The sequence below is a fragment of the Cystoisospora suis genome (genome assembly GCF_002600585.1).
Source record: "Cystoisospora suis strain Wien I chromosome Unknown contig_3213, whole genome shotgun sequence".
Lineage (NCBI taxonomy): Eukaryota > Apicomplexa > Conoidasida > Eucoccidiorida > Sarcocystidae > Cystoisospora > Cystoisospora suis.
In genome coordinates, this window is record NW_027156008.1 from 26 (window position 1) to 18435 (window position 18410).

Consider the following 18410-nt stretch of genomic DNA (forward strand, 5'->3'; position numbering starts at 1 on the left):
AAAGAAAGAAAGAAAGAAAGAAGAGAGTTGTCAGGTCTCACTGCCAAGTGAAATCCGTGTAGAGATGATAATGAAGATGATGAGCCATCGATAAAATATCTTTCTATCTTTAATCTATCTATCTATCTGTCTTTAATCTATCTATCTTTATCTATCTATCATTAATCTATCTATCTATGTGTGTATATATTTATCTGTGTAAATATGTTAAGTAGTATTGTATGTGGATTTCTTCAACATGAAGGGCATCTTGTGCGTATGTGTGTGCTTGTCCCTTCTCTCCTTTTCTTTTCAAACGAGAGAAAAATAATCTAATCTTTCTCTGGTCCTTATCACGCCTTCATTCAGAGAGATCTTATCCTCATCTATCTTTTCCTTAGGTCTATCCCACATACACGTAGGCTCGACATGTAAGCAGCAAGAAGCAGCAAGAAGGAAAGAAGAAGAAAAAAGGGGGAGACAACCGACCCTTCTCAAAACACCTGTCTCTTTCTTTCCTTCTCTCAGAAGAAGAGTCAGTCTGGAGGCGACCTGAACGAGAAGAAGAAGAAGAAAGACATTCTATACGAGAGGTGACGAAGCTCAAGAAGATGAAGGGAAAGAGAACAAGAGGGATTCAAAGGAGAAAGATAAGAAAAGCAGAAGACGAAAAAGAAAGAGAAGAACTTCCCAGTTAGCTTTCTCAAGTATTGAAAGACCTCCTCTTTTGCTCCTATCTTCTCGCTCACTCTCTCAAACCTAAGTGCTTCGTGGACCTTTCGATCTCCAATTTATCTTTATCTAGTCAGTCTATCGATCATTAATCTATCTATCTTTAATCCATCTATCTCAAGGAGAGGAAGATCTCAGCCATGCCGATACACTAGGACAGATGAATGTCTATGAATGGCTTAGAATCTACACGGTCAGGCGATGAGTGCTCCCGTTGAATGAGCGAAGGATGTGTAGAGCGAACGTTACGTATGTGCGACCGCGGATATAATATTTGAGATAGATAGATAGGTCAATAGATTAAAGATAGATAGGTAGCTTAAAGATAGATCAAGTCGATACAGGTAGATAGATAGATACAGGGAGTAGTGATGTTTTGAATACTCAGATGTTGTTCTTCTATGGGCGTCTTGACTAGGCCCTAAGACAACTTTCTTCGTCGCTTTCTCTCTCTCTATCTCTTCTCTTCCTTTTGATATGATTCAATTCAATGAAGAGAACGAAGAATCTTCTGCGTGTTAAACACATCCAGTACAAGATGGGTGGTATCAGAAAAAGGGAGAATGAGAGAGAAGAGCAAACATCTATCTAACGTAAAAGGACAGGGATCGATACCCAGACAGAAAGAGAGAGAGATAGATAAGTTGTGACAAGCTACGAAAGCCTCCTTATGAATGAGTGAGAGTGTCATGCTAAAGGTAACGACGCCCATACAAATTCAGTCACGTCGTAACTTATTCGGTTACCTTGTTATGTCTGTATGTTCTGCTAGCGCCTCTTCTTCTTCTTTTTCTTTCTCTCTGTCCTAAGCCGAGACCTCGATATTTTGTATCGTAACGCAACTTCTCCGATCACATGCGCAGCTCCCACCGCATAAGGGTTTTTTCTTCTTGAAGCAGATGAGCTCTCTATCTCTCTTTGATCTATCTATCTTTAATCTGTCCTCGATCTGTCTATCTTTTTACGTATCTACCTTCATTCTCTCTATCTGTTCAGAATCTGCCTCTCTTCAATCAGTCTGTCTATCTATCTGTGAACTCCCTATCTCCAAACTATCTCTGTTTTAAGACAAGGACTTGTGTTTTCCCTCCGACTACATAGATTGGTCGTTGGGGTGTATAGACACCTCGATATACGTCGTCACAACTGAGAAGTGCCAAAATCTGTTTTCAGGTGTATGTACACTGCACTCGAATGAGACTTCTGAAGAACTAAAAGGTCTCCAATGTTGTTTCTCATACAATAAATGAGAGAAGAGAGAGAGAAGGAAAAGAAGAAAACTATAAATCTTAAAAGACAGAAAAGATCTTTTCAGTCGTTCTCTAGAAAGATTGGTAGCTCTGATGGATAGTAACCGTAAGATGAAGAAGACGAAGAAGAGACAAATCTATCACTTTTTCTCTCTCCGCAACTATCCCTTTCTGCATCTTCCTTTGGATCTTCTTCATAGACTAAAGAGTCATAATCTTGAAATCTGGTAGATTTTGTCTCTTCGTCAATCTCAAAAGAAGAAAAAGAGAAAGTCTCACTTCGACATAGCCTCGTAAACATCGGTCGATACACTCGGAGATCTTGGTAACCTCCTAGATCTCTTCTTTCTCTCCTTTCTCTATCATATTTCAAGCTATCTGTAGAATTGTCATGCCTTCGACCTCTATCTCCCTCGTCATCCCGGTCAAGAGGTCTTTCCTTCTTTTCTAAAAGAGAAAGGTTTTCTCTTCCTGATAAAGAAGAAGATGAAGGGGGGAGACTGAGAGGCCCAGTCGCTGTCCCTGTGGTATAAGCAGTAGGCGTAGAATCTCTTCGAATGAAGTTCTCGGCAGGAGTCGCATGCAAACATATCTCTTGAAGCGGTGGATTATCTTTCTCTTCTCTATGTTTCTCTTCTCTATCACCCTCTTCTTTATCTTTCTCTTCTCTATCTTTCGCTTCTTTCTCTTCTCCTTCTTTGTCTTCCCCGCTATTCTCTCCATAGACTTCTACATTTGAAAAAGAAGGAGAAAAAGAACAGGAGAAGGAAAGACTGTGGTCCTCTTGTTTTCTACATGAAGAAGACAAGGCAGAAGTGAAGGGGGTGTCCTCTTCGCACGAGTTACTTGAACTAGAAGAAAAGAGAGAAGAAGAAGAAGAAAGAGAAGATGGATAGATGCGATGTGTTTGTAATCGAGAAGCATTCTGTCTTCTTTCTCCTTGATCCTGTCTAGCTGAATTGGATAAGAGCTGTATTAGAGCCGTTTTCTGATTATGACTTCTCTTAGGCCAGTCAAACCATGCGATGTGAAGTGTATGTACACCGCATTTGGTTAAGAGACGATGTTTCAATCGACTCTTGTGATCGTACAAGAAAAGACACTCTTCTGATGGATCAGAAACCGTTCGAACCTTCTCATTTATCTCAACTCTTCCTCCCCCCAAATCTTTTCTTTCTTCGTCATTCTTCTCCTTCCTCTCATAAATAGAATCCGAGGCAAAACCGGACTGTTTCGATGTAGGGAAAGAAGAAGAGCGAGAAGACGAGAGAGAAGAAGAAGGGAGAGAAGAAGAACAACGAGGTGTTAAGAAGTGTAGCGGCCCATCGACCTCTATGCATGTATTTCTAGTTGAGAGGAGAAGATCTAGGACATATGGGTCTCGCGATACCTCTACATTATGACGTACACCTAGGCTTCTTAATGTAGAAGAGATGTTACTATGATGCATGCTACTCTCCTTCTGAATATAAACACAATCTTTAGGCTGAGTTGCCTCTAATAAGATATACAACATATCCCCTATCGATAGACCTAAACTTCTCTCCTTCTTCTTCTTCTTCTCGGCGATGCACATGAGAGGCTTCAGCGACTCCTTCTCTTCTCTCACAGAACTCACCTTCTTATCACGACATTCCTCTTCTTCTTTTTTCTCTTCTTTTCCTCTCCTTTCTTCTTCTTCCTCCTCCTCTTGATCTTCTTCTTCTTCGTGGTGTCTTTGGAGCTTGGAGGAGAGGAAAGGATTCTCGAGACTGATAGCTACGGCGATGGTCTGAATCTGTCGATGTAAGAAAGGACTGAGCTCTCCTAAGTCTTTACTTTTCTTGGTTACCTTCTCCTTCTTCTTTCTATTCTTCAAGATACACATCACGATCCTCTCTATCTTTCTTCTTTTCTCCTCATTGACACCGTAACTACTCTTCTCCTTCTTTCTCGCTTCATTCTCTTCAGTCTGAGAATCGAGATATGCCAGCCTTTCATGACCAAAGCTATCCCTCTCTTCTTCTTCTTCTCCTCCGCTAAATCTCGAGTTCCTTAGCAATTCTGTTGGTGTGGCTCTTATTTCATTTAAATCATCTTTAGATGACTTGCCTTCTTTCTCTCTTTCTCTCTCTGAATCTCCTTCTCTTCTCGTAGATCTTCGATCTAGCTGAGGTGAAAGTACCATTCTCTCCCAGTGTACATACAGATAGACCGATTCGAGAATATGATAGAGAACCTCTTCTTGAAGCCTGAGAAGATGTGTATAGAAATCTCTCGCCTTTTTCTTCTCCTCCTCCTCTTCTTGTTGCGATAAGAAGGGTTCCATTATCGATTGCCGCGTCGATTCGAGAAAGTACAGCATCGAGATGCCTAGCTGGCCTAGCGCGACTTGAGCCGCAGAAGGCGACCTCTCTTGGTAAAGCAGAGTAAAGAATTCTGACGGCTGCGAGAGACGCTGCAGAAGATGAAAGAAAAGTCCGTTTTTCTGCGCTATCAGATCTTCTATAGGAATCTCGACTTTGCAAGCAAACTGAAACGCTTTCGCTATGTTTAGAAGAGACTTCGATTGAAGAAAAGATGAAAAGGAGAGAGATAAAAGACGAAGAAAACTAGGCTGCAAGTAGACAAGTTGCAACTTTCCACATGCCTCCAAGAGAGGGACCACCATGTTCTCATGAAAGGGAGGAGGTCGAGATCTCAAAGATGATGTGGATTCGCTTCTCTCGAGAGTAGAACAAGAGGAAGAAGAAGAAGAAAGAGACAAATCAGAAGCGACAAAAGACAGAGGAGAAGAAGTAGAAGACACTCCGTGATGACGGTCAAGTATCTTTTCGGGAGTTGCGTTCGTGCAGGTCGTCGTGAGCTTGGTCGATGGGGGTTCTAGAGGAGAGAGGTCAGATCGATCAGATCCATAAGTTTCTCTCTTCCTAACTCGATGTGCTGAGAGATGAAGATGCATATCATTCGATCTTTCTTTCTTTTCTTGAAGATCTTGCGTTGTATGCGTCTCGCTATCTTTCTGTGTGTCTCGATGCTTCTGCTCCTTCTTATCCGACAACCGAGCTAGCTGTGAGATAGCGGATCGAAGTAAGAGACGAAAAAGACATGCAAGCTCTTGTCGAATCACAAAGACCTTCCCTTCTGGAGATCTTAGGAGATCTTCCATCCGAAATTCCGATAAGAATCTCTCTCTCTCGAGCTCCATTGTTCTTTCTCCCTTCATTCTACCTATCGTTCTTCTTCTCCTCCTCTCGTTTTCTTCTCCCTCTTCTCTCTGATCTCCCAAGAAACGACGTCCATTCAGCACATCGCCTCTCTCGTGTCTTTCTTCTCTCTCTTTCTCTCCTAGCAGAGACCCTTCACCTTGTCTATCTAGAACTCCAGCTATCTCTGCGGGGACATGAGAAGCGAAATACTTCACAATGATATGAATCTCCCGGAGAGAGAAGAGATGAACCCTTTCTTCTCTTTCTCTTCTTCTTTTTCTGCTGCTATCTCTCGATCTTGAAGAGGGACTTCCCTCCATACTTTGGTGACAGGTGGAAGAAGAAGACTCGTCTCTCGCTTCGGAAGAAGAAGAGACAGAAGAAGGAGAAGAAGTGAGGTGTTCTCCTTCTCTTTCTTCTTCTTCTTTGTTTTCGTATGTCTCTGTATGTCGTGTTAGCCGGGCCATCACTTCTCGAAGGAGCACTGCACGCAGATCAGGCAAAGGAGAAGACGAAGAAGAAGACGGAAGAGAGAAAAAAGAAAGTGAAGCATCAGAAGAAAGATGAGAAAGAGAAGTAAGAGTAGCACTAGAAGCAGAAGGATGATAGAGATTTCGACCGTCGTGAAAATGAAGTCGATCGGCTATTTCGATGAGCTGAACTAACTGCCTAGAGTTGAGATAAGGAAGAAATCGATAAGATCGCCATAGGAGGCATTCCACAGGAAAGTCTCCTGGAAGCAGAAGAAGAGGGAGAGACAACCGTGACGATGACGCTGATGCAAAGGAAGAAGGAGAGAGAGACGAAGAGACAGAAGGAGAAGAAGAGAGAGATGGAGGAGTTGAGAGAGATGGAGAAGAAGAGGAAGAGGAAGGAGAAAGAGAAGAAGAGTCTTTTTCGCCATGTCTGTTCAGGCATACTCTGTGAAGAGAATTGTGTGCTTCTCGTGGATTTCTTTCATCTTTTTCCTCTCTCTCTTTTCTTCGCTTTTTCTCTTCTCCTTTCTTCCACTTGCCTGTAAGTTTTCGATAGGGGGAGAAAGACGAAGAAGAAGAAGAAAGAGAAGAGGTCTCTTTCTCTTTCTTTTCTTCATCTTCATGTTCTCTTTCGATCTCATCAGTCCATCTCTTCTTCTTCTTTCTTTTCTCCCCCCATTCATAGGCATCGAGTTTCGCTAGCTGGATCTTGGACTGTGTCTCTTGTCTCCATCGATATCGATGCTCATGCCCAAATCGATTCTGTGGACAAATCGATGCTACACCCCGGAGAGCATCTAGCCACTGGGAAGGCGTACAGTCAAAGAAGCTCTGAAGGATCTCCGAGCCTAACAGAAGAGCCTCTTCTTCCCCCTTGTTCTTCTTATCCTCTAGAGCAAGAAAAGTCCTAGAAGACAACGAAGGCCCCTTCTTTAAAGAAGAAGAAGAGAAAGACTCTCCCTTCTTCTTCTTCTTTGGGTCTTGATGTTTATCCTCGTTTTCTTTCGCTAGATCCCGAGACTGAGAGAAGTGCTCGTGAAGCTCCAAAGGCTGATGAAGGTACCTTTCTTGCCCTTCTCTTCTTGCGGATACATGGAGATTTCCTTCTTCTTTCTCTTCTCTTGCTTCTTCCTCTTCTTCTCTTTCTTTGTCTCCTCTTTCTTCTTCTTCTTTTCTCTCTTGGCGGTTTGAAGGTGACGAGCTTAACTTACGTTCTGCAGCGAAGGCAGAAGATTCACCTGCGCACTTTCGGGGGATGTGGGAGAGAAACTTCTGAGAGATATGAAGAAGTGCACCGAGAGAGGAAAGATGTGAAGGCAAGGGCACAGAGAAATCTCTACTATGGAGAGAAGAAGAAGAAGAGGTGGAGGGAAAAGAAGGGAAGAAGCCTGTAGCAGAAGAAGAACAAGAAAAGGACGAAGGCGAAGAAGAAGAAGGAAGGGAGACGGACGAAGAAGAGGAAGAAGGAAGATAGAAGGAAGACGATGAAAGGTTGAAAGAGGATAGCGATAATGTTGTCGAGGTATTTTTGACAAGAGAAGAAGAAAAAGAAGAGAGGGAAAGAGAAGAAGATTGAGGGGAAGGAGAAACGAGACGAAGACGCCGATGAAGATGGTAAGGTGATAGAGAAATGGAAAGTATCGACATCTCTCTCTTTTCCTCTCTTTGGAAGCACGGAAGAATCTCAGCCCAAAACTCATTCACTTACGCTTTGTAGGGCGAGGAGGTGAGAACAACAGACAAAGAGATAGATCAAAGAAAGATAAAGTAACCGGAAGACAAATAGATAGATAGATAGACAGGCAGATGCATAGATTAAAGACGGAGAGATAGAGATCGCTAGAAAGATTACAAGTAGGTAGATAGATTGGAGACCAACAGACAGGAAGATCAGAGATGGCCTGAGAGATAAAGGTAGATGGATGAAGTCTGTCCTGTCTATAGATATGAACGCCTGTCGATGTATCTGTACGGAGACAATGAAAAAGATAGCCACTCTCCATATACATAGATACACATGGACTGCTAGATATATACAATGATGTATATAGAGAGAGAAGACGGGAGAGAGAGAAGAGAGCTAGACAACGAAGAATGGGATTCTCAGAAGTTTATCTCTTTTACGAATCGCAGGGGAGAGAAGAAGAAGAAATCGAAGGACTCATCTACCTTCTCTTGGGACGTACAAAGAAGCTTCCTCGCCTTATGAACCGGGGAGATAGATCTAGACAGAGCACGTCATAAACATACATTTCTCACTATAGACCGACAGAGAGAAAGAAAAAGAGAGAAATCGAAAGAAGTAGATGCTGTACAAGGCAGCATCTATCCTTACTTGATCGATGTAGCTAGCTAGCTAGTGAGTCGGTTGGCTAGCTCGCAGATTCTTCTAACCCCCAGTCCATCTCCAACTATCGCCTAAGACACGCAAAGATCATCCTGAGGTACAGTTGGTCCCTGTCTTTGAAGTGTATGTACACCCGAACATGGTTAGCTATACAAGAGAGGATTCCGTCGCGGCTAAAAAGAGAAATGTGAAGAGGGAGAGAAGCTGATGGGTTCTGAACGAAAGAGAAGAAGGCCGGACTAAAAGTATTCTCCAGCTCTTCAGTGTTTTATCTCGAAGGCAACTGTCTTAGAAATACGAAAGAAAGAAAATTGTCTACTTCTCCTACTACTTGAAAGAAACACACGTTACAGGAGAGAGACCACTTGGCTACTTCTGAAGTGTCTTGTATGAAGAAAAGTTCAAATGGAGATTTAGGGTTTAGGTTTATGAATAAGTCTAGCTCGTTCTTTTCAGGCTTCTTTTTGTCTTCTCCTGAGAGTGTGGAGTGAGGGAAGCTTTCGAGTGAGAAGAAGAAGAAGAAAGGATGAGGTGTAAATACACCGCATGAATGTACAGGAAGACGACTGTTGGAAGAGAGAGGAATTGCAGAAGAGGAAGGAATGACGAAGAAAGCCAGGGAGATTGACCGACGACTCCCGTAAAAGAATCCCCTCTGTCTTACTTCACGAAGAGGAAATACACATCTCTCTTCTTACAGACGGAAAATACAGAAAGAGAGAGAGAGAGGGACGAGAGAAGAAGAAAGAATGAAGGATGTCTCTTCCTTTCTGTGTTTCTTTCTTGAATTCCAAAAAGAGGAGAGAGAGACAGGTCACTATATCCCTCATACAAGGAGAGCGAAGAATAGGAGAAGTAGGATACGAGAAGCAAAGAGAGATTACGCTTCTTGAGTAAAAGACGTTCTACTCTTTCTGAATGAATGAAAATAGGACTGAGAGAGAAGCGAAAACAAGAGAAGAAGAAGAGAAAGACAGAAGAAGCGTCGGAGTTAAAAGATGGGGAGTTGGACAAGTTGTCTATCTATCTCTTTCTCTCGCTGAGTTCGCTCTGCTCTTGGAGAGAGAATGAGGAAGAAGAAAAGAAAAGAAATGAAACTCTTGAAGAGCCAGGTGAAGAATGAAGAAGACATGAGGAAAGAATCGAAAGAGGAAAGGAAGGGAAAGAGAGCAAAGAGAAAAGAAAGGAGGAAGAAAGAAAGAAAGAAAGAGAGACAAACAGAGAAAGACTGAATAGATGGAAGGCAACTCGGCATAGATAAGAAGAGGAGAGAAGTCCGTTGTTTCCTTTCCTTCAATCGATCGCTGATCAGATCGATCTTCGCTTCTTCTCATTCCCCTTTCAAGATTAGGTAGGTCTCGATACGGTACATGCATGCAGTCGAACAGTCGATGCTGTCTCTCGTCACGTCTTTGTGTCATCCCTTTCACAAATTCAAGCTATCCATCTTTTCCTAGTTCTTCTACATGACTCTTCTCTCTTCAGAAGGACGAGAGAAGACCTAACAGGAAGAAAGAAAGAGTGAGAAAGAAAGAAAGAATGAGAAGAGAGGGAGGTGATGTGTTTGAGACGTCGCTCTCGTTTCACACAGACAGACAGACAGACAGACAGAGATATCCGGAGGTTGGTCTCAAGAGAGAAAGAAGAAGAAGAACACGTGGAGGGAAGACTTGCATCCGAGAGAGAAATGGTCTAAAGATCTTCTTTTAGGGAACGACTTTATCGCGTTCAGCAAGTCACAAGTAAGAGATTGCCGAATTCTTTATGAGTTCTATTAGAATCTAGCTATCTATGTTTCAACTAGAAGGAGAAAAATCCAGACGGTGACAGCAATAGTAATATAGGAGACGATGTATGCAGCCTTATCCCTCTTCCTCTTCGCAATTTCTTACCTCTACCCTCCTGTTCTCTCTCTCTCTTTTGTCCTGACATTTAGCTCCTCGTCATTGATGGATGTACATTAAAGTCACAAGAAGAAAGAAAGAAAGAGACGGAGAAGGAGGAGGAGACGTCGACGGGAGACAGGTGAACGTAGAGAAATCTTTCATAGTTAATTGGATTCTGATGGAGAAGCACAACGTTGCAACGATTTAGCGGTTTGTTATGAAGAAGATCAATGAATATACAAAGGAAAGAAAGAAAGGAAGAAGAAAAGATGTCTCTCCCTCTAGGATAACTCACTCTGTCGTTAAGATGTACCCCTAGGATGGAGACAAATACGATCTTCTATCCTGCTGTCGATTCACTGCTGAATAGGGTGAAGAAGGAAGGGAGCTTCTCAGGTAATAGATATCTAGAGGAAGGCCATGCTGAGGGCATCTATTATCTCAAACATACATGGAGATACAAGAAAGAAAGACTTCTATTAGACCGAATCGCTACTAAGGAGAAAAGAGCTAGGAAGACTCCCTTTCAAATCCCCCATGCTCCATAACACCACCAAGATAGGGCACTTCTTTCTCTTCTTCTTTTTCTTCGTGTGCCGTTCTTTCTCAAGTCTTAACTTCTTCATCTTCTTTCCTAGAAAGCTCTTCACTCCTTCTCTTCTGTCCAAGAATGTCTTTCTTTCGGAGTGTCTCTATGTCGAATGATCAAGAGAATGAAGAAAAAGGAAGAAAGGTAATAGAGACAGAGAAAGAGAAGAAGAGACATCTCCCCTTTCTCTCTTCTTTCCAGATGAAGCAAGACTTCTTTCTTTGGAATCTGACCTGTAGTAGTTCCCCCTCAATCTTCTTCTCTCATCTTGCCTGGTCATTTCAGCATTGAAAGTTCTGTCGACGGATTGAGAAAGAGAAGAAGATCGATCTATTTTTTCTTTCTTACTTGTCAAATCCTAAGAACGTCTTGTTGAAGCGAAGGAGCAGTCTGCTTTCCATGCGCCTTAGTCACGGATGGTCTCCCACAAAATACTCTTCAAAGACATACAAGAGGACATGTGTGGACTTGAGCTCGCAGATATCTACAAAGATAGACAGATGTAGATAGGTAGATAGATATAGATAGATAGATAGATCAAAGGTAGATAGATAGATAGAGACATATGTCTACACGAGTCCCGGTCTGTCTCTATCCCTGGAAAGTGAAGGAAGGCAGTTGGGAAAGACGATGAGCTTACGAGATGACTCCCTATTCCTGAGAAGGAAAGACAGTAAGCAGATATCTTCTCCACTTTATTCGATGTCTACCTACCTGGAGAAGAAGTGCGTACTACCTCTCTAGAATTATCTATCCATGGCGAGTATCCAGTGCATCCAAATACAAGTAGAGATCTTCCATGTCTTTCTTCCCACCGGCAAGACGAGAGATAGCCAACCACCAGAAGCCTGTCCCTCTCTGTGTTCTTCTTAGGCGTTTTTGTCATACATCATTTCTATGTATATGTTTGTAGTTGACGCAGCAGGTATACACACATGAGTCTTCTTTCTATCTATCTATATACATGGATGTGTGAAGTTTCTTATTCGGAGACTGTGGGGGTGGCTGTGGCCTGTTTATATGTATATGCGCGGCCCTTCCTCCTATCCAAAAGTAGAAGCACGGGATATGTGTCTACAGACAGACACGTCACCCACTCTCTTGGCGAGAAGGCCAAAGCAAAGGAGGAAGGGAAGGCAAGAGAAGGGGCTTTTTCTCCCTAATGCCAAAAGCCTTCTCCATTCTCTCTCTCACCCCCTGTACGTCTTCTCCTTATCCAGCAAACGACCACGACAACTAGTAGTTACTAGGGAAAGTTGGGTGAAATTTCTCGCTGATCAATTCGGTAGAACGAGCCAATCCAACCCAGGGGGCCGTCCATCCATTCACGAAGTCACTTCTCCACACTCGCATTCTTCTTCATTTTCTATCTTTTCTCCTTCCTGACGTAAAAGGCTCGCGGGATGACCATGCAACCCCAGCCAGAATATCTAGAGTAGACCCTGTGTGAAGATCTCTTTCTTCTTCTCTTAGTAAGAAAGCTTGCGACGATGTCTGTGTGGATGGTATATGTTTTCTGACTCGTCTCTTCCGTGCATAGATGGAGGCTTTCCTTGCTGTGAGGAGCCAGGGGGAGATTAGGTCGCGCGGGTGGTGTAAAAGGAGAGAGAGCGAGAGACAGAAGCATAGCGAGGTTTGAAGTCTCCTCAAGGTTTGTCTAGGAAGGGAAGATGTCTAGAAGAGAAGATACAGGGAGGAGTTTGAATCTGAGAGGTGTCTTCTCTCTTCTTATTGGGCAAGAAAGAGAGATCTTTATTTGGCTTAGTTACAACAACATACAGGAGAGGTGTCTTTCTCTGTTTCTTTAAAACAATCGAAACATCTTTCTCTCTTCCTCTCTCTTATTTCATTCCTTGAGATGTATCGGATGCATGGAGAGAGATTCGAGTCGTTGCAGGATACATAAGTAAAATACCTACATAGATATATCCAACTAGAGAGATACAGACATACATCTTCATACATGGGCGTGTCTGTGTGTCTCGTGGCGTATGGGTCTAGCTAGACACACAGACAGCTAGAGAGTTCAGAAGATTTACAAAAAGGAGAAGAATAACTTCTTTCTTTGCTTCATTTCTCCTCCCCCTCTTCAGTCGCCTGTCTTTGTGCGTGTTTCGTAGAGTGTTGAGAGATAATGCGGCAGGTACGAAAACAAGAAGAAGAGGGAAGAAGAGAGTGAAGGGTGTGAATGCATGAGATGAGGTGTCTACATAGGAGGAAAGTGTAGATACACCGAGAGAAGACGAAAGGAACGAGGAAAGATCTATCATAGACTTTACAAGGAGATCTCTGATTGAATACATAGAGATCCATATGGGAAACCCATGTCGACATAGAGAGATAGAAAGAATAGATAGGGATGGGTAGACAGACTGCAGAGAGGGCGATAGATAGCTAGAAAGGTATAAGGATAGATCAAATATAGAGATGCTGTCGACAGATTGGTGGATGCGTCGTAGCTATACATAGATAGACTAGAGAGATTTGGAAGACGGTGAAAAGAAATAGAGCTCAGAAGAAAGATGAGAAACACAGCGGGAAGAGGAAGAGAGAGATATACACGCTCTTGTTTAGGTTTGCATTGATACGAACAGATGTATAGGTAAATGGACGGATATATCTCTCTTTCTATCTGATCGTTTCGTAGATTCTCTCTATTCATTCAACTAAAACACGGACACGTGTCTCTCTTTAGAAAGATACTTTCTCAGGGAAGAGTCAGCAACAAAGACATCTATCTCATGGATCTTTCTTTCTTTCTTGCGTCGACCAATAGAAGTGAAGAGACTCATGCTATGCTGGGGACATGTTTTGCCAGAGAGAGGCATCATCATTCTCCAGTCATTCTCTAATCAGAGAGAGAAGCGACGGGCTCACTCATCCTTAACGAGAGACACAAGGGAAGCCACGGCTACGTCTATTTCTTCAACAGGGCTCTTATACGAATCCATTCACGGGGGAAGAGAGAAGAAAGAACAGAACAGAACAGGAAGAAAACAAAGAAAAGAGAAGGAAGAAACGAAAAAGACAAAAAGATGATGACTTCATTCGAGCAGCCCCCTGAATAGCCGCCTTACTCATGATAAAGCGTGTATTTTTGCCGAGAAGTTCAGCAAGCCACAAGAGCGACAAACAGGATGAAGAAAGGAAGCAGAAGCCATCGATCCAGTCTATCCGTCATGTCTTTGAGAGAAACACACAGATAGAAAGAGAAAGACAGAAAAAATAGAAATAAGAGACAAAGACATTCCGTCGAGTCGTCTGCCCGCTAGAGGAGAGAGCCTTAAGGAGAACCCTTCGGCATGTTGCCAGTTCCTCATCTTGTGCTTTGTGGTGGATTTCGTGAAAGCTTGTTAGTCTCTCCTGATGTTTCTCGGCCTTTCTCTTCTCTCTTTGGCAGTTCGTTTTCTTTTGTGAAAAGAACCTGGAAAGAAAGGAGAAAGACTTCGAGGAAACATACATGCTCGAGCGACAGAGTGGTGCGACATACGGAAGATAGGGAGAGTCAACTCCTCTTTCCTCTGTGAACGGCCGTGATGATTGAGAATGTCTGAATGAGATAGCTGGAGAAGTTTATTTCTCTTTTATCTTTGTTTCTCTAAGTGTTGCTTTCATCCTCTTGCGTTTCTTTTCTCTATCTCTCTTTCTTCAAAAGAACCTGTCTTCTCTCCCGGTCTCATCGCTTCTTTCAGCTGTACATACACCTCACCAAGTGATAGGAGCAGGAAGTCTTCGGTTCGATTGTCATGCACGCGGCGGGGCGGCGACAGGCGGGAGGAGAGTAGAGCAGTTGTATTGAAGAAGGTCCCTTGAGTGCTAGTTAGCTAGGGAGAAGAAAAAAAGAAGAAGAAGATCTTATGCTCTTCATCTTAATCCTAAACGCCATTGACGATCTTGTTAGGCGAAGAGAAAGAAAAGAATGCGAAGAGAATGGTGCCTGCGTGGAAGAACGAACGATGAACGAATCAGTCAAGGGTGAAAGAAGATTCTCTCACCTTCTTGTCTTTCTCGCGTCTCCCTTTTTTCCTGCATGACAACGCTGTCTCGTCTACATCTTCTTTCATCCTTCTAAGGCCTTCTCTTCACTTCAGGAAAGAAAACGCAGCAAAGACTCTCTTCCTTTTTTCCTGGCTTCTCAAATATACCTCATCTCTTTCAAGAAAGGAGAGATAGCCTCGCCTCTCATATCGATATGTGAGAACGACGACCACACCTACCTACCACCTGGGAGAAGAACCTTCCAAAAAGAGTCACCTATCCAACTTTCTTTCTTAGCTTCTCTCTCTTTCTCCTTCTCCCTTCTTTCTCCTTTTTTCCCTTTTTTCCTCTCTTTCTTTCTTTCTTTCTCTATCTATCTCTTTTCGTCCTTTTGTCGTTCCGAGTCCCATTTCTTCTGAAGGGGTGCGTATATACACCACTGACTGGTATTTCAGTCATTCTCATGTGGCTCTGTCTTTTCAGTAGACTCGCCATGCAAGAACGCGATAGATCACCCGACAGGAAGAAAGGAACAGAGGGAAGGCCTTAAGAAAGGTGGTAGGAAGAAAGAGTCTACTCGGTTTTGAGAGGAATGAGTTATCTTCATTTTCATCGGGACATATGAATAGACTCAGAGGAGAAGGAACGGGTAGAAAGAAAGAGACATAGAGAGATCTCATTCTTTCAATCCACAAATGATGGACAGAAATGACACAAGGAAAAGGGAAGACAAAGGCGATCTCTTTACTGAAGATCTCATTCTGTTTTCTCCTTCTTACTCATAGAAGTTCCTCTTTACATTTTCAAAGAGACTGTGAAAAATGAATGGCCTTCGTGTTTTGATGGTACCAGCTTCATTCCTCAGGTGTATATACACCTGAGATGATCTATGCATTTGATAGGCTTCAGGTGTACATACACCTCAGATGAGACATCTCCGAACAATTTTTTTTTCGTGCCAGAAAGGAAAACATCATGGCTCGGGTTTCGAGTCCGTCTTTTCAGTGTCAAGTCCTTCCATCTTTCTGTCGTTGTAATCCATTCTTCTTCTTTTCTTTTTCTTCTCCCTCTCTCTTTCTCTTTCTTCTTCCTTTTCATCTTCTCCTTCAATCTCCTTTTTCTATCTTTTTTCTGATTCGCTCTCAATCGCCACCTTCATCGTCTGTTTCTCTAGGAGGGGTCGTCGTATCTGCCTTTTCTTTGGACGAAAGACAGATCGAAGAAACCCAAGAGAATTTTTCATTTCCTTCCTTTCGCAGGAGTTCTTTTCAAGATGATAAGGCAGAAAATTTTGTCTCAAGAGATCTTCACTTTCGTCCTCGTCGTTCTCTCCGTCCTTCTTCTTTTTCTTTTTCCCCCAATGAAGCGAATCTGCAAGAAGGGGATCTTTTTGGTTCGGGTGTACCTACACCTCATGACTTTCCTACTTCTCGTCTTCTTGACTTTTTGGAGCAACAACTTTTTCCTGAGGCTTCGGCCGATCAAGAGGAGCTTTTTCTTTCTCCCTTCGTTTCGCGACTTTCAGAGAAACTCTTAAGTCTTCAAGATGAAGATTACTCTTCTTCTTCTCCGTCCATCGTGGTGACGGGCCCGTCACCGGAAATAATCTCTTCTAAATCGCATCGTGAGAGGGATATAGCGCGACCGGCTGTATATACACCTCAAGGAGCAGGAGAACAACATGCCGATAATGTTGGTCTTTCTCAGCAGGATCAAGAGGTTAATCCTCCTCACCCAAAAGGACAAAGGATAGATGGGCTTCTCCATCATTATGAGGGGCCTCGTCATCCGCATCAAGGAAGAGAAAGAAGAGAGAATTCTCTCAATTCTCTCTTATCCCGACCACTTTTCTTCAAGACGATGGATCGGGAATCTCCTTCTAGGAAAAGAAGAAGGAGTCTTCATACGAGACATCAAAACACTTCAGTCCTTAACACCTCTTCTTCCTTTCCTTCCTCTTTCTCTCCACCTTCTTCTTCACCTTTTTCTTCTTCATTTTCTGGACCTTTCCTTTCAGCGTCTCTCCCGTCCAAATCTCCTGCTTCGACCTCTTCATGGAGACAAGAAATCTACCCTCTACCACTCGATCATCTTTCAATCCTTTCACCGGATATGTTCTTTTCTTCTTCTTCTCCTCTTGCTTCTGTGTTCTCTTCTTCCCCCTTGTCTCATAAGACTTCTTCTCCTCTTCTTTCCTCCTCTTCCACGTCACCTTCTTCAACTCTCGGCTTACAGCATTTCTCCCATCATCCTCGTGTTCTTTCTTCAGCTGATCGAGACACTCCAAGAGAAGAAGAAGAAGAAAGAAACAGCCATCTCTCTTCACCAGCTCTTTCTTCTCCTTCTTCTTCTTCTCCTGATGGGGAGCCCCCGTCAAGCTCGAAAGGTACACGATTTTTTCCTTTGGGTTTCGTCCCCTATTTCCGTCGATATGCAACAACGACAACGACGACGGCGACGTCCTCCTCTCTTCTTTCTTCTCCTGATGGTGGGAGTCATTTCGTAATTCTAGATACAGAATTGCGTGGTCTTCTTCTCACGTTTCTTTATGATCTTCTTCTCTTCTTTCTCGCTCTCTTATGCTGGACGCGACTTCGTGTGTATCGAGGTGATCATATCTGTTCTTCTTCTTCTACTTTACAGCTCCATCAGCCTACCTCTCAGATCGCCTCCTCTTCTTCTTCTCCTTTGGAGAGGGGACATGAAGACAAGAAACTGATGGATTTAGCCGACGAGAAGAGAAGAAAAGAAGAAGAAGAAAACACGAAGAGGGGGGAAGAGAAAAGTCACGAAGAGTTGTTGAATGGAGATAAGGCTATTGTGATAGGAAGAAAGAGTATCGATGATGGCGATGTCGATGCTGGTACAGAGGAGGGAGGAGAAGAAGATGAAGAGAGAAAGAGAGAAAGAGGGAGAGAAGACGAGCAACGAGAAGAAGAACACGCGAGAGAAAGAGGAGGAGGAGGAGAAGAAGAAGATGATGAAAAGAGAAAGAGACGGTGTCTCATCTGTACAGAGAAGGGATGTGTTTCATGTGTATTATGTCCTTGCCGGTGTGTACTAGGGACGTATCGATTGGTCGTGTGTACGTGGAAGACTTTGCATTCTGTAGGCGTGTACATGAAGCAGCCTTATTCTCTTCTTCATCTTAAGTCATGTACAGATCGAGAAAGGAGAAAGAAAAGTCGCTTAGACAGAGGTTTCACAGAGAAAGAAGAAGAGGCCATGGAAGAAGAAGAACAAGCTACTACCGAAGCCTTGGATTCTCAGACACCTTGCAATCTCTCTTCTTCTTCTTCTCTTCTCCCGATCAGCCAAGCGCATGTCTCATCACACAGCGGGGGAGAAGAAGGGATAGAAAGAGAGAGGAAGAAGAAGAAGGGCGAGGAAGAAGAAGAAGATGGTAGTGGCGGTGCGGCTAAAGAAGATGAAGAGGAAAGAAGAAGAACACGAAGAGGGAGAGATGATCAGGATGAGGAGGAGGAGGAAGAAGAAGAAGAAGAGAGAAGGAGCGGGTGTCCGTCAACATCAGATGAAGACAACTCTGTCTTTGACTATACATGTTTACGTGGAGATCTCGCGGCTTATCTCTACTTCTTAAGTATTGCAGGAGCATGCTGTAAAGCTCTCGGCTTAGCAGGTAGACTGAAGGGATTCCATACATACCTACATACGTAGAGCCATTCTTCTCGCTTCTCCGTGTCTCTTCATCGTACTGTCCTTTCTCCGTAGATCGTCTCTTCACATATCCCTACGCACACATAGTCTTTGTTTCGTGTTTCTCTCTCTTTCTCTTGGAATCTCTCACTCATCTTCATATACATCTGTATCTAGTTTAGAATATATACACAGCTTTACTACCTCCGTAGACACTCGGGCTGTTCGGGTGTATGTACGCTACGTTCATCTGTGGGATGATAGGCGTCATCATATCTATCTATCTATCTTGAATCTATCCATCTATCTTTGATCTATCTATCTATCT

The 18410-nt window shown here is 43.1% G+C and overlaps 2 protein-coding genes across 2 annotated transcripts; one reads left to right on the plus strand and one right to left on the minus strand.

Annotated features, from left to right (window-relative positions):
- Nucleotides 1-1519: 1519 nt before the first annotated feature.
- CSUI_006368 (rap domain-containing protein) lies at nucleotides 1520-9191 on the minus strand. Its single transcript, XM_068066531.1, has one exon. It carries the CDS (start codon nucleotides 7270-7272, stop codon nucleotides 2023-2025), a length of 5250 nt encoding a protein of 1749 aa, XP_067921492.1. The 5' UTR covers nucleotides 7273-9191; the 3' UTR covers nucleotides 1520-2022.
- A 4655-nt stretch (nucleotides 9192-13846) lies between these two features.
- Nucleotides 13847-18070, plus strand: CSUI_006369 (tranport-associated late exocytosis; the record flags this gene model as incomplete). The annotated part of the gene is made up of 1 exon (XM_068066532.1): nucleotides 13847-18070. A coding segment is annotated over exon 1 (2670 nt), but the record flags the coding sequence as incomplete, so codon positions are not given.
- Nucleotides 18071-18410: the final 340 nt, after the last annotated feature.

Coding starts and splice junctions, on each gene's coding strand:
- CSUI_006368 (XM_068066531.1), bottom strand. CDS start 7,272: ATGTCGATACTTTCCATTTCTCTATCACCTTACCATCTTCATCGGCGT.